This window comes from Pleurodeles waltl, chromosome 5 (genome assembly GCF_031143425.1).
Source record: "Pleurodeles waltl isolate 20211129_DDA chromosome 5, aPleWal1.hap1.20221129, whole genome shotgun sequence".
Classification (NCBI taxonomy): Eukaryota; Metazoa; Chordata; class Amphibia; order Caudata; family Salamandridae; genus Pleurodeles; species Pleurodeles waltl.
Genome location: NC_090444.1, coordinates 575,471,265 through 575,487,707, shown reverse-complemented (window position 1 = coordinate 575,487,707; position 16,443 = coordinate 575,471,265). Strand labels below are relative to the sequence as shown.

At 43.8% G+C, this 16,443-nt stretch overlaps 1 protein-coding gene across 2 annotated transcripts in view; it reads left to right on the top strand.

The window, feature by feature from the left end:
• The window catches only part of USP34 (ubiquitin specific peptidase 34), a 1,940,069-nt gene that overhangs the window by 603,014 nt on the left and 1,320,612 nt on the right, over positions 1 to 16,443 (top strand). For both annotated transcript variants that reach the window (XM_069234398.1, XM_069234397.1), the window contains 2 exons: positions 9,688 to 9,810; positions 9,957 to 10,040. In XM_069234398.1, the coding sequence (XP_069090499.1) occupies positions 9,688 to 9,810; positions 9,957 to 10,040 (207 nt within the window). The remainder of the gene's footprint in view (positions 1 to 9,687; positions 9,811 to 9,956; positions 10,041 to 16,443) is intronic.

Genomic DNA, 16,443 nt, shown 5'->3' with positions numbered 1-16,443 from the left:
CATGGCTGCGCTCCTCTGGTTTTAAACCAGAAATTCAGTAGGCTGTTCTTAACATGCCTTTTGATAAAAAGCACCTCTTTGGCCCAGAAGCGGACACCACTACTGAAAAACTGAGAAAGGACTCCGATACTGCAAAATCAATGGTCACCACCCCATATAGAGGTTCATTTTGCAGGCCACAGTTTCGAGGAGGGTTTAAACCACAATCCTCAGAGGCTTCCACCTCCCAAACAAAGCAACCACAACAAACCCAGTATCAACGAGGTGGGTTTAGAGGATCATATAGAGGTCAGTACTTTAGAAATAGAGGTAAGTTCCAAACCTCCAAACAAACAACAACACAACCTAAACAGTGACTTCCTTCCCTTCCTTCCACTCCACACATCTCCTGTGGGGGGAAGACTACAGCAGCTCCACTCTCATTGGCAAAATATCACCATAGACAGCTGGGTATGATCAATTATCCGCAAAGGCTAAATCCTAAAATTGATAACCACCACTCCAAACATTCCGCCAAGATATCACAAGTTGTCCCCCGAACATACAGTTCTGTTACAACAAGAGGTACAATCTCTACTGTTCAAACGAGCAATAGCATTAGTTCGACAGTCCCGACAAGGAACAGGAGTATACTCACTATACTTCCTAATTCCCAAAAAAGATGGCACCCTCAGGCCCCTCATTCTTTTCAGAGCATTTCCAGGGGATTTCCATGTATAGTCATAAGCGTAGAATAATTCCCCGCCCGCCTGCGGGGACCCCGGAGCACTTTATCCAATATCACTTCATAAGTGTCCGTATTCGCCTTACTTCAGAAAGGCCTACCAAGACACTTAAAAATGTTCCCATGCAGCCTATAGGAAGGGCTACAGTGTTCAAGCTTCTTCATTCAGATTGCCCTTAAAGTAAAAACATTAAAGTGTTTGACAAATAAAAGCCATTTTTCAGACGAACTACTTCCAAAAACTTATTTTATTTCACAAAAACCTCTAAGAAGGAGTGCAGAGCAGTACTAACAGGGCATATCGTTTGAAATGGAAGAGATTTTGCATATGGTGCCAAACATCTAATATTCTCCCCATCACTTCATCACCAGAGATTCTGCCCTTCTTACTACAGTAGGCTCAGTCTTGCTTTTCACATTCTTCTAGTAAAGTACACCTTGCAGCTGTCTCATTTTAGGAAATCACTGAAAACTCCATCCCTGGGGTCGGTGAGGCTCATTAAGGAATTCCTTAAAGGATTGTCCCGCACATTCCCACCGGTAAGTCCTCCTCCTACTCTTCAGTGGCAGCTAAACAGAGTTCATTCACAGCTAATGAAACCACCTTTTGAACCTATCCACAAACGGATTTAAAGTAAGTTTCCTGTAAAGTAGCTCTCCTCCTTGCCCTCATGACCGCTAGATGAGTAAGTGAAGTCCAAGCTTCACCATCCAGGAACCCATTCTTCAATTCAGGGACGATAACGTTATACTACTCACTATCCCTTAATTCATTCCTAAAGTTCTGTTGGATTTCCATCTCAATGAATCTGTATTATTAGTCTTTTTTCTCAAATCCTCAGACTTGGGCCGAAAGGGCTGTGCCTTCTCTAGATTTTCAAAGGTGCTTAAAGTTTTATCTACACAGAACAAGACATTTTCGGAAATCCAGTCATCGCATATAATGCCCCTAGAAAGGGGTTTCCACTCACTGAACAAAGGATTTCCAGATGGATCGCCAACTCCTTTATATTCTGTCACCAGCAGGCTGGTAGACCTTTGAATGCAAAAGTTCGATCTCGCTCCACAAGAGCTGTGTCCACATCAAAAGCGCTCTTTGCTGCTGTGTGATTACCAGACATATGCAGAGCAGTGACATGGAAAACTGCTCATACCTTCACTCAGCCCAACTGCATGGAGGCGCAGCTTGTCAAGTACGCAGCAGTAGATCAAGCTGTTCTGCGACACCTGTTTCAATAAAAGTGAGACAATTTTCTTTCATCCCACCATCTGTTTATTTCTTACGCACATTTTATCCTCTATTTGCAAAGGTATAGCTATAAAGATGTGTGTGTGTGTGTATATATATATATATATATATATATATATATATATATTTGATGGCATGTGTAGCTGCAGATACACATGCTGTGCATTATCCTGCCATCTAGTGTTGGGCTCGGAGTGTTACAAGTTGTTTTTCTTCGAAGAAGTCTTTTCGAGTCACGAGACCGAGGGACTCCTCCCTTTCGGCTCCATTGCGCATGGGCATCGACTCCATCTTAGATTGTTTTCTTTCCGCCATCGGGTTCGGACATGTTCCTCTTCGCTCAGTATTTTGAATCGGGAAAGTTAGCTATTTATCGGAAAATTTGACGGTATTGTTCGCGCTCGGTACCGGTCTAGTGTTAGTACATCGACACCAAAAGAAGAAGCGCTCCGGCGGCACATCGGGGCTTCCACTCTTCAGCGGGGCCTGGTCGGCCTGACCGCGTCCATCGTCTGAACTCATGGACCGGACCCCCTTCTACTTCTGCCCAAATTGCCACGCAAAGTATCCTTATACAGACCAACACTTGGTCTGTAATCTATGTCTCTCACCAGAACACAGGGAGGATACTTTCGAGGCCTGCCGGGCATTTCGATCGAAGAAGATCCTACGCGATCGAAGAGCCAGGAGACTTCAGATGGCGTTGACACCGGCCGAACAGGTCGAGGAAGAGGAGAGATTCTCCATTCACGAATCTGACTCGGACGACTCCGAAACTGAGCAGCGGAAGGTGCAGCCAAAAAACGCGAGTAAATCTGCCCCGGCAAAGACTCACTCCAAAATGATAAAGGCCAAGGGAATGCCACCGCCAACAGGCCATGGCTTAACCCAAAAACACGGTGACCAAACATCGGCACCGAAAAAGTCCTCCCAAGAGCCGAAGACATCCGACTCCGGTCGAGATACCGGCTCTGAAACAACTCGACGCCGAGAGTTCGACACCCCAAAAGTTAAAAAGGTTTCCTCGGAGCAGAAAAAGAGCGTACCGAAACCTTCGGTGTCGAAACATGCAGCCTCGGAGCCGAAAATAGGCTCCTCCACAGAAGAACACGGCCTTTCCAGCCAGATGCAAGGGCACAGATTTGAGCAGGAATTAGGTATGGGAGAGCCTGACCATACTCAAAGGAGGCTGCACATCCAGAAAGAGACTGGTAAAATTCAAGCTCTTCCTCCAATAAAGATAAAGAGAAAGCTAGCATTCCAGGAGGCGGAAATGCAGCCAAAAGCAAAAGTGGCAAGGGACAAAACACCACCAAGGTTTTCGCCACAGCCTTCACCACTGCACTTACCACATCTGTCCCCGGTAGCAACACCCATAATGCAGTCGCCAACACACACGGGGATGACACAAGATAACCCGGATGCATGGGACTTATATGATGCACCGGTCGCAGACAACAGTCCCGATTGCTACCCGGCAAGACCGTCACCACCAGAGGACAGCACGGCTTATATGCAGGTGTTATCAAGGGCAGCTACTTTGCATAATGTAGCAATGCATGCGGAGCCTATAGAAGACGACTTCTTATTTAATACCTTGGCATCCACTCACAGCTCTTACCAAAGTTTGCCAATGCTCCCAGGCATGCTAAAGCACGCCAAACGAGTGTTCCAGAACCCAGTGAAAGGCAGAGCCATCACGCCTAGGGTGGAGAAGAAATATCAACCTCCCTCAACGGACCCTGTGTTTATAACACAGCAACTGACACCAGATTCGGTGGTCGTGGGAGCAGCCAGAAAAAGGGCAAACTCCCAATTGTCAGGAGACGCACCACCGCCCGACAAGGAAAGTCGTAAGTTTGATGCTGCAGGCAAGCGGGTGGCAGCACAGGCAGCCAATCAATGGCGGATTGCCAATTCGCAGGCTCTACTGGCTCGCTACGACAGGGCACACTGGGACGAGATGCAACATATAATACAGCACTTGCCCAAGGAACACCAAAAGCGTGCCCAACAGGTTGTTGAGGAAGGACAAGCGATTTCCAACAACCAAATAAGGTCTGCAATGGACTCGGCAGACAGAGCAGCACTGACAGTGAACACTGCGGTAACCATTCGCAGGCACGCATGGTTACGGAGCTCAGGTTTTAAACCGGAAATCCAGCAAGCTGTGCTAAATATGCTGTTTAACCAAGAACAATTGTTTGGGCCGGAGGTGGATACGGCAATCGAAAAGCTCAAAAAGGACACAGACACGGCCAAAGCCATGGGCGCGCTCTACTCCCCACAAAACAGAGGCACTTTTAGAAGGCCACAATTTAGAGGGGGGTTTCGTTCCCAAACCACAGAGCCTTCCACCTCACAAGCCAGACCCACATATCAGGGCCAGTACCAAAGAGGTGGTTATAGAGGATCATACAGGGATGGACTATTCCCAAAAGCAAGGGGGAAATTCCAAAGCCCTAAAACCCCTCAATCCAAACAGTGACTTCAATGTCACAAACCCCCACCACTCAACACCAGTGGGGGGAGACTTACCGCATACTACCACAACTGGGCAAACATAACTACGGACGCATGGGTCCTAGCTATTATCCAACATGGATATTGCATAGAATTCATAAATTTCCCACCAGATGTGCCACCAAGAGCACACAACATGTCCAAACAACACTTGGACCTGTTACAGCTAGACATTCAAGTATTGTTACAAACACACGCAATAGAACTAGTGCCCAAACATCAAAAAGGTACAGGTGTCTACTCCCTGTACTTCCTAATTCCAAAGAAAGACAAAATGTTGAGACCCATATTAGACCTCAGAACTCTGAATCTCTACATCAAATCAAATCCCTTCCACATGGTAACACTTCAAGACGTGATTCCCTTACTCAAAAAACAGGACTACATGTCAACGTTAGATCTAAAGGATGCATATTTCCATATACCCATACATCCTTCTCACAGGAAATACTTCAGGTTTGTAATACAAGGAGTGCATTACCAATTCAAGGTGTTACCGTTCAGGATAACAACAGCCCCAAGGGTATTCACAAAATGCCTTGCAGTAGTAGCCGCTCATATAAGGAGACAGCACATGCACGTATTCCCCTACTTAGACGACTGGTTGATAAAAACCAGCACTCAACAACAGTGTCTGCTTCACACACAATACGTTATAGAAACTCTACACAAACTAGGGTTCTCTATAAATTACCAAAAGTCACATCTACAACCATCCCAAATACAACAATACTTGGGAGCAACACTCGACACACAAAAGGCGATTGCCACTCCAAGTCCACAAAGAGTACAAGCCTTCCAAAATATAACATTAAACATGCAACCAAACCAACACTACCAAGTGAGGTTTGTAATGAAACTTCTAGGCATGATGTCTTCATGCATAGTCATTGTCCCAAACGCAAGACTACACATGCAGCCCTTACAGCAGTGCCTAGCAACACAATGGACACAAGCACAGGGTCAACTCCAAGATCTAGTGTTGATAGACCGCCAGACACACTTCTCGCTTCAATGGTGGAACCCTATCAATTTAAACCAAGGGCGGCCATTCCAAGACCCAGTGCCTCAATACGTGATCACAACAGATGCTTCCATGATGGGGTGGGGAGCACACCTGAACCAGCACGGTATACAGGGACAATGGGACGTTCAACAAAAACAACTGCATATAAATCATTTAGAACTGTTGGCAGTGTTTCTAGCATTGAAAGCTTTTCAATCACTGATAACCCACAAACACATTCTTGTCAAAACAGACAACATGACGACAATGTATTACCTAAACAAGCAAGGAGGGACACACTCGTCACAACTGTGTCTCTTAGCACAAAAGATTTGGCATTGGGCAATTCACAATCACATTCGCCTAATAGCACAATACATCCCAGGGATTCAAAACCAATTAGCCGACAATCTCAGTCGAGATCATCAACAGACACACAAATTCATCCCCAGATCCTACAAGATTACTTTCTACGTTGGGGGACACCAAAAATCAACCTATTCGCAACAAAAGAAAACGCAAAGTGCCAAAACTTTGCGTCCAGGTACCCACACCCCTTGTCCAAGGGCAATGCATTATGGATGAGTTTGTCAGGGATATTTGCTTACGCTTTTCCCCCTCTCCCACTCATTCCTTATCTGGTAAACAAACTGAGTCAAAACAGACTCAAACTAATACTCATAGCACCAACTTGGGCTCGCCAACCGTAGTACACAGCACTGCTGGACCTATCAGTAGTACCTCACGTCAAATTACCAAACAAGCCAGATCTGTTAACTCAACACAAACAACAGATCAGACCCGAATCCAGCATCGCTCAGTCTAGCAATCTGGCTCCTGAAGTCTTAGAATTTGGACACTTGGACCTTACATAAGAATGTATGGAGGTCATTAAACAAGCTAGGAAACCTACTACAAGACATTGTTATGCAAACACATGGAAAAGATTTGTTTACTACTGCCACAATAATAAAACTCAACCACTACATGCTTCTGCAAAAAACATTGTAAGTTACTTACTACACTTACAAAAATCTAACCTACCATTCTCTTCTATTAAAATACATCTCGCAGCAATATCTGCCTATCTGCAGATTAAACATTCAACATCGCTCTTTCGAATCCCAGTCATCAAAGCATTTATGGAAGGATTAAAAAGAATCATACCCCCGAGAACACCACCAGTCCCTTCGTGGAACCTCAATATTGTAGTAACACGACTCATGGGACCACCATTTGAACCCATGCACTCTTGTGAAATGCAATATTTAACTTGGAAGGTAGCCTTCCTGATAGCTATCACTTCTCTTAGAAGAGTAAGCGAAATACAAGCATTTACTATACAAGAACCCTTTATACAAATACATAAACATAAAGTGGTTCTCCGAACAAATAAAAAATTCTTACCAAAAGTTATATCACCATTCCATCTAAACCAAACAGTGGAACTCCCAGTCTTTTTTTCACAACCAGACTCAGTAGCAAAAAGAGCCTTACATATGTTAGACATCAAAAGAGCACTAATGTATTACATTGACAGAACAAAACAGTTTCGCAAAACAAAACAATTATTTGTAGCCTTCCAAAAACCTCATGCAGGGAATCCTATATCCAAGCAAGGCATTGCTAGATGGATAGTGAAATGTATTCAAACCTGCTATATTAAAGCAAAAAGGGATCTACCTATTACACCAAAGGCGCATTCCACTAGAAAAAAAGGCGCCACAATGGCTTTTTTTAGGGAATATACCTATGACAGAAATTTGTAAGGCAGCCACATGGTCTACGCCTCATACATTCACAAAGCATTACTGTGTAGATGTGTTAACAGCACAACAAGCCACAGTAGGACAGGCTGTATTACGAACATTATTTCAGACAACTTCAACTCCTACAGGCTAAGCCACCGCTTTTGGGGAGATTACTGCTTACTAGTCTATGCACAGCATGTGTATCTGCAGCTACACATGCCATTGAATGGAAAATGTCACTTACCCAGTGTACATCTTTTCGTGGCATGGGACGCTGCAGATTCACATGCGCCCTCCCGCCTCCCCGGGAGCTTGTAGCCGTTATAAGTTGAAGGAAACGTGTAAATTTGTAAATATATACTATTATTATACACATTATGTACATACATACTTACTCCATTGCATGGGCACCTTCACTATGTACACAACTCCTACCTCACCCTCTGCGGGAAAACAATCGAAGATGGAGTCGACGCCCATGCGCAATGGAGCCGAAAGGGAGGAGTCCCTCGGTCTCGTGACTCGAAAAGACTTCTTAAAAAAAAAAAAACTTGTAACACTCTGAGCCCAACACTAGATGGCAGGATAATGCACAGCATGTGAATCTGCAGTGTCCCATGCCACGAACAGATGTACACTGGGTAAGTGACATTTTCCATATATGTATATATGTAGATTTTACTGTTTCAAGTCGTATTGATCTACTGCAAAATGTTCTCAATACGGCTATCTACTCTGAATCAAGCATGTTACTCTATGAAAGTTCCAGTATTGGAATAAGTTACTTACCTGTAACTTTAGTTCTCCAGCATTGGCATTTTTCATAGAATCACATGCGGCCCACCCACCTCCCTTGAGAATCTCACCTTTATTTTCTCATTGCGGTTATTCTGGTGAGCACTGGTGCTGTGAAAATCTAAAGCACTGTACCGTCTGTCCCTATAAAGTTCTACAGGGTGGTGTTGCCTGCTTGGTTGATCCTTAAGTTTAGACTCTTTTTGCATAATGACTATGATATGGTACTAAACCAAAAGTCACAGGGCCTATATGTTATGTCCGTGTTGACACTACTTTTTTAAAGGTAACAGGGGCTCCCATCTCAACGACGGGGAATGATTCAAACATGTGAATCTATGAAAGATTCCAGAACTGGAAAACTGCAGTTAAAGGTAAGTAATATATTTCTTTTTCTGAAATCTTCAAGGTTCTGCTGGACTGTAATTGAAAATAAATGTTTGTGGTAAGCAGAATGTGGTTACTGCCACACACAACCTTTTCACATAAAGGAACCCTAATTTATGTTTCCAGTAATGTAATCAATGTGCTTCCTTTGTGGAATTCAATGAATTAACATCACCTTCCTTAGTGCACTTTGTCTCCTGAGACTTCATTCTTGAGGCTAATTCCCAAAACTTAAATTCGCAATATAAAGTGCAATATAGATAAGTCCAGTCTTTGAAGGACACCTGGTTGTGCACAGTTCATGTGCTAATGTGGAGAACACCGAGCTTGCATTACACACTTAGGTGGCTAGTTATTACTTGTCTAGGTGCATGTCATGCCTTGGGCCATGCTTGCGCTGTGTCTGGTTTTCCAGTTGCAAGCCATACACAGGAATGAGTGTCAGACCAAGCACCATATAGCTGTGCCTGTCCTATGAGGCTATTTCATTATCCATGTGGTTGCGGTCAGGGGCTGCTATCATGAAGACAGTGTTTCACTGAGTACTTGGCACCTGTTTGATATTTAATTTGTGGAGGGTTATTAATCCTAGAACATGTGCTTGCAGATCAGCAGCACAGAGAAGTTTCCTCTGTGAATCAAGGTGCTCTCTTATATGTCTTGGTCCTGGTGCAAACCTGCTGTGTACTGTGTGCCCATGACCAGCTTGTGATCAAGTCTGTAAATTAGGGTCCTTATCCAGCAATATAGATTCACATACTTTTTGAATATTACTCCATGCCATGCTGTGAAGCTAGCAAAGAGAGAAGCGAGCTCATCTGGCTGTAGAATCAAGCCCCCTTGAATTGCTTTTGCTTAAAGATGTTATGTTATATGTTTTTCTAAACTAAAGTATTCCAGCTCAGTATGGGTGAAAGATATTCTACAGTAAGTGAATTTATACAAGGTACCACTATTGGAGAACCTCTGTCACAAGTGTGCGGTTATATTGAAGTTTTCAATTATGACCACTATTGCTGTTTCACAATGTGTTTTTGTTTATTATTTACTGTTTTATTTAGTGGTGTATAACAATATCTTTAATACTGTAGTATTGTTATTTCTCATTTGTGTGGCACTAAATCACTATGTTAATAGTTTTGTTATAAACAGTGGAAGCTTTTGAAGGTTTAACGTTATTAGCGGATAGGTATTACTCTCATTTTAGTGGACTTTAGTATTGATCGTTTCGCTCATTCTTGTTTTTCTTTAGGGTGGCGATGGACCTTGTTGGAAGAATTTGTTGCGAATTAAAAGTGCACATAAACTTTTATATGCACTCGAAATTATTGAGTCTCTTGGGAAGCCTAACCGAAGAATCCGTCGAGAGTCTACGGTAATGCGATGCTATTAACAGCAAAAATGTGTTCTTGTTTTTTGTTTTAGACTTCTTTGAAATCAACTTTATTTATAGTAACAAATTGCTCCTTTTGGGCCAATACTTTCTTGTTCTGAAGGTTTTCCTCTATGTGTTTCTAACAGGGAAGTTACAGTGATTTATATCCAGACTCTGATGATTCCAGTGACGATCAGATAGAAAATAGTAAAAATACCTGGAGCTGCAAGGTTTGCTTTTTATTATTTCATGGGAGAAAGGGAGATGGCATTCAAGATGGATTTTACCTGTTGTCAAGCCTACATATAACTATTAAATTATTCCATCAAGAATTTCTGGTGACATGATCATGAGCAACAAGGCCGAAAGTTAAGCAGTTGGCAGACGTTACTGGACCTCAGAAGTGACATTATTGCATTATACGGGACATTAACCATTATTGTCCTCCATCTTCCAAAACCTCATTTGTTTTTGTTAAAACAATGCCTATAGTACACTACTTTGTTGCCTACAACATAAAGTAAAAATATTTTAAGGGCATTTTAATCTGTTACTCTGGTTACCGTATTTTGCTGAGTTGGCCTTTGCTGGTCAAAGGTTACTTTGCCTTTAGGAGTGAGGTGTTTTTCAGATGCTCGTTGCAAGGTTTCACTAACAGTGGTTAGCTGATTATAGATGCAATTTAGGATTTGTCTGCTTTCATAGAGAATGACTGGGCTGATCATGGCTAGATCACCACTACCGCACCCACAGAAGGCAACGTTATCACCTATCCTTCCAAGACCCTTTTTTGTAGCATAAGATATTGTCCCTTGACTCCATTCAATAGAGTCTAAAGATGCGTTCCCCTCCGCTTCCTTCCTCTGCCGATCATACATAAAGTTCACTGGTGATGAATGATGATGTTTCACATTTATTCTCCTTCCCCTCCTCATACATGCCTCAGATTGCATTTGGAGCTGAAGGAGAGGTTCTTGCCTTTTTTGCTCTCCTTAGTAACCATGTGTCTGCCCCTACCTAAGAGCCACACCCTGCGTATATGTAAGGAAAACAGAGAAGACATTGAACCAACTTTAAGTTAAATCATGACATAAGGAGCTACTTTGAGCTGAACCAGGTACAGGTTTGATAACTTTCAGTGGTATAAGTGGGTTCTCTTCCCTGTGTCACAGAGTACAAAGACATAACATGTACCTTGATTGCATTAGGGGAGGTAAATATCTTTGTGTGCATATACAAAGCCAGTGAAAATAAATGAGGCCCAATAAAAAATGTTTTCTGAAGCAAGTGTAAAAATAAATGCAGACTAGGATATAGTATCATAATATGATTTCAGTAGAAATTCCTAATCTTGACTTTCTCCATCATCCTGCACATAAGCCTTAAATAAGAGTTTGTGCTCTGGTTCTTCTTAAACACCTGCTTTTATAACTAAGGCACTTAGAATTGCTCAAGCTATATATGCTTGCGCACTGATGACAATATTCTGTTTATTACCATTGTTGAGGGATAGGAAGGGCAACATGACCAATTTCATTCTTTGCAGCACGAGTCATGGCCTCTTCCTACATTCAACAATGGTAACAAATAGCATATTAAACACTGCATATCTGCATAGATAATATATTGCACTGAAAGCAGTGGGATAAAACCTATATTTGACAGGGATTCTTGAAATATGGGCAATAGTTCATTTCCCCCGTCAAATACAAAGTAAAAAGAAAACAAATACTGTAGGCTTTGCGGGCCGAGGCAAGGATTGCGAATCCTAGTCCTTGCTCTGCGTCAGTGAACACCTGGCAAGGGATCTTGAAACCCTGTTGGACCTCCGACAGTGTTCAGAAACCGCGAGAAACAGTTTGCGAACCATTGTAGACTTGTGACCCGTACTGAACCTCTTGTAGCGCTAGCAGACCTCAGGAGGTGCACAAGTCTTTATGGGTTTGTGAACTCTGCCTCTGGGTCTGTGAACCCTAGTTGTAAAAAAAAGTTAGCTTCTCCTTTGAGGCTGTGGGCGGTTGGCTGGCCGTAGCATATTGGATTTACTCTGTGCAGCCAAGCCCCGCTGTGCATGGCTGAAGCACAGCCATCACACAAACCATAGCTCGCACACCACATGCAGTGCTTACGACCTAATATGTGTAGCAATAAGTAACAACAACTAAAAGAATATTATTATTAAATAACACAAACTTGAGTAAATAATACGTAATTTATAGTCTTCTTTTAGAACGCTAATTGTAATGAAATACAATTCCATTTGTCACCTCAAGGGTGAGATCATATGTATTGCATTTAGTGTGCAAGGTATGGTTTGCATGGCTGTTGTGCAAGGTATGGTTTGTAAGGATAACTTATAACTTGCAAATTTTAGTGTACTTTTTTTTAACCATAACTGTGGTTTTATGGGAATATCTCTCTCTCTGTGTGTGTGTGTGTGTGTGTGTATATATATATATATATATACATAATGTGTGTGTGTATGTATATATATCGATATATATATATTCGATGGCATGTGTAGCTGCAGATAAACATACTATGCATAGCTCTTCCAACATCTAGTGTTGGGCTCAGAGTGGTACACGTTGTTTTTCTTCAAAGAAGTCTTTTCGAAGTCACGGGATCGAGTGACTCCTCCTCTCAGTTACAGTGCGCATGAGCATCGACTCCATTGTTAGATTGTTTTCTTTCTGCTGTCAGGTTCGGCGTGTTTCCTCTTGCTCTGTGATTTCGAATCGGAAATACCATTGGAATCTTCATTTCGCCCTTTGGGGCGTGTGCGCCTGTTCGGGCCTACCGCGTGGAAAGCCTGATGGATCGAACTCCATTTCGATTTTGCCTTCGTGCCACGCGAAGTACCCACCCTGGGGACCCCTCACTTAGCACATGCACACTGCCTCACAGCTTGTGTGTGCTGGTGGGGAGAAAATGACTAAGTCAACATGGCCCTCCCCTCAGTGCCATGCCAACCTCACACTGCCTATGGCATAGATAAGTCACCCCTCTAGCAGGCCTTACAGCCCTGAGGTAGGGTGCACTATACCACAGGTGAGGGCATAGTTGCATGAGCACTATGCCCCTACAGTGTCTAAGCAAAACCGTAGACATTGTAAGTGCAGGGTAGCCATAAGAGTATATGGTCTGGGAGTCTGTCATGCAAGAACTCCACAGCACCATAATGGCTACACTGAAAACTGGGAAGTTTGGTATCAAACTTCTCAGCACAATAAATGCACACTGATGCCAGTGTGCAATTTATTGTAAAATACACCCAGAGGGCATCTTAGAGATGCCCCCTGAAAACATACCCGACTTCCAGTGTGGGCTGTTTAGTTTTTGCCAGCCTGCCACACACCAGACATGTTGCTGGCCACATGGGGAGAGTGCCTTTATCACTCTGTGGCCAGGAACAAAGCCTGTACTGGGTGGAGGTGCTTCTCACCTCCCCCTGCAGGAACTGTAACACCTGGCGGTGAGCCTCAAAGTCTCACCCCTTTTGTTACAGTGCCCCAGGGCATCCCAGCTAGTGGAGATGCCTGCCCCTCCCGCCACTGCCCCCACTTTTGGCGGCAAGGCTGGAGGATATAATGAGAAAAACATGGAGGAGTCACCCACCAGTCAGGACACCCCCTAAGGTGTCCTGAGCTGAGGTGACCCCTGCCTTGAGAAATCCTCCATCTTGAGTTTGGAGGATTCCCCCAATAGGATTAGGGAGTTGCCCCCTCCCCACAGGGAGGAGGCACAAAGAGGGTGTAGCCACCCTCAAGGGCAGTAGCCATTGGCTACTGCCCTCCCAGACCTAAACACACCCCTAAATTCAGTATTTAGGGGCTCCCCAGAACCTAGGAAACTAGATTCCTGCAACCTTAACAAGAAGAAGGACTTCTGACCTGAAGCCCTGCAGAGAAGACAACTGCTTTGGCCCCAGCCCTATCGGCCTGTCTCCCAACTTTGAAGAAAACTGCAACAGCGACGCATCCAACAAGGACCAGCGACCTCTGAAGCCTCAGAGGACTGCTTTGCACTCAAGGACCAAGAAACTAAAGTGAACAGCGGCTCTGTTTAAAATCCTGCAACTTCTTTGCAACAAAGAAGCAACTTTCAAGACTTCACGTTTCCCGCCGGAAGCATGAGGCTTTCCACTCTGCACTCGACGCCCCTGGGTCGACCTGCAGAAAACAAACACCTCAGCGAGGACTCCCCTGCGACTGCAAACCCGTGAGTAACCAGAGACAACCCCCCGAGCCCCCACAGCGACACCTGCAGAGAGAATCCAGAGGCTCCCCCTGATGCCTGGAACCAACAGTGCACCCGCAGCCCCAGGACCTGAAGGAACCGAACTCCAGTGCAGGAGCGACCCCCCGGCGACCCTCTGCCTAGCCCAGGTGGTGGCTACCCTGAGGAGCCCACCCTGTGCCTGCCTGCATTGTTGAAGTGACCCCCGGGTCCCTCCATTACTTTCTATCTAAAACCTGATGCCTGTTTGCACACTGCACCTGGCCGCCCCTGTGCCACTGACGGTGTACTGTCTGTGCCTGTTTGTGTCTCCCCCCCCCCCCTCCCAGTGCCCTACAAAACCCCCCTGGTCTGCCCCCCGAGGACGCGGGTACTTACCTGCTGGCAGACCGGAACCGAGGCACCCCTGTTCGCAATTGAAGCCTATGTGTTTTGGGCACCTCTTTGACCTCTGCAACTGACAGGCCCTGAGCTGCTGGTGTGGTAACATTGGGGTTGCCTTGAACCCCCAACAGTGGGCTACCTTGGCCCCAACTTTGAGACTTGTAAGTGTTTTACTTACCTGGAAACCTAACGTTTACTTACCTCCGCCAGGAACTGTTTATTTTTGCAGTGTCCACTTTGAAAATAGCTTATCGCCATTTTTACAAAGACTGTATGTGATATTGCTTTCATTCAAAGTTCCTAAAGTATCTAAGTGAAATACCTTACATTTAAAGTATTACTTGTAAATCTTGAACCTGTGGTTCTTAAAATAAACTAAGAAAATATATTTTTTAATATAAAAAGCTATTGGCTTGGAGTAAATCTGAGTGTGTTACTCATTTATAGCCTGTGTGTGTACAACAAATGCTTAACACTACCCTCTGATAAGCCTACTGCTCGACCACACTACCACAATAGAGCATTAGAATTATCTATTTTTACCACTATCTTATCTCTTACTTTGAAATAGTATATACAGAGCCAACTTCCTACAAGGAGGAAATTTCCAAATGATAACAATGGGTGACTTTAATGCAAAAATCTCTAATGCTGCGATAAACGCTTGTAGTAATGTGTAGTTGGAAGAAGTCTGATCCATCCCTGAACCATTCTTTCCCCCAAAGATAAAAGCTGATAAACGTGGTAGAATAGTACAGGAAGCACTGCACAGAATAAATGGTGTGAAACTAAGTGGAAAAACAGATGGGGATGTAGCTGCATTTACTAGAAAGGGGGTCATTGGCTTCTCTACTATTGATTACATCATAACCAGTTACGATCTATATCAGAAATACCTGTATTTAAAAACAGAGTTTGTGCCAGACAGCGCCCACATTTTTTTTATATTCTACACTTGAATTACAAGTACATCATCATCTTGGGAATTAACAGAAGGAAATGGAGATGCTCTTGTTCCTTGTAAACAAGGTTGAATTATTTGGAACACTGATAACATATCTAAGTTAAACACAGTAGTCACGTTACCGTGGTCCTATAAATTACCTGAAGAAAGTAATCCTATCTTGATCTACGAAAAGATAATCTCAGAAGCTGTTAATGAAATTGATTTGTTGTGTCCAAAAAAAGATTTGAAGGAAGTGGATATTGCTTGGAAACTGAATAAACCTATTCATCTACAATTCCTTTACCAACAAGGGGCAAAGAGATTCAAGCTCTGTGAAGGAAAAATAGGAAAATACGTTTGGAAACTTAATAAGAATATAAGGGATAAGTGTTGGGTTAACGTGCAGCTAGCAGCCCAGCAAAAGAGCAGTAAAAGTTGTTGTCCGCTTATTTCCCAATTTATGAGCAGTAGAAAGAAATCAACCGCTCTTCGAATCCCACAGAATGAATGGGTCAATTATTTTACCCTCCTGTATGTGACTAATTCGTCTATGATGAGTTGTGAGGTTCTCTTCAAGTCTACTTCTCAGCCCGATCTACCTATTACTGAGAAGCACCTCCACCCAGGGCAGGCTTTGTTCCTGGCCACAGAGTGACAAGGGCACTCACCCCATGTGGCCACAGACCCGTCTGGTTGTGACAGGCTGGCAGCAACTGGTCAGCCTAACACTAGGAGTCGGACTGGCATGCAGGGGGCATCTCTAAGATACCCTCAGTGTGCATTTTGCAATAAATCCCACACTGGTATCAGTGTGCATTTTTTTGTGCTGAGAAGTTTGATAAACTTCCCAGATTTCAGTGTAGCCATCATGGAACTGTGGAGTTCGAATTTGACCGGAGTCTCCAGGGTGGCATAATACTTGCTGCAGCCCTTAGAGACCTTTCCTGTCCACACGGTCCTTGGTACCAGGGGTACCAGTTACAAGGGACTTATTTATCTGTGTGCCAGGGCTGTGCCAATTGTGGGAACAAAGCTACAGTTTAGGGTAAGAACACTGGTGCTGG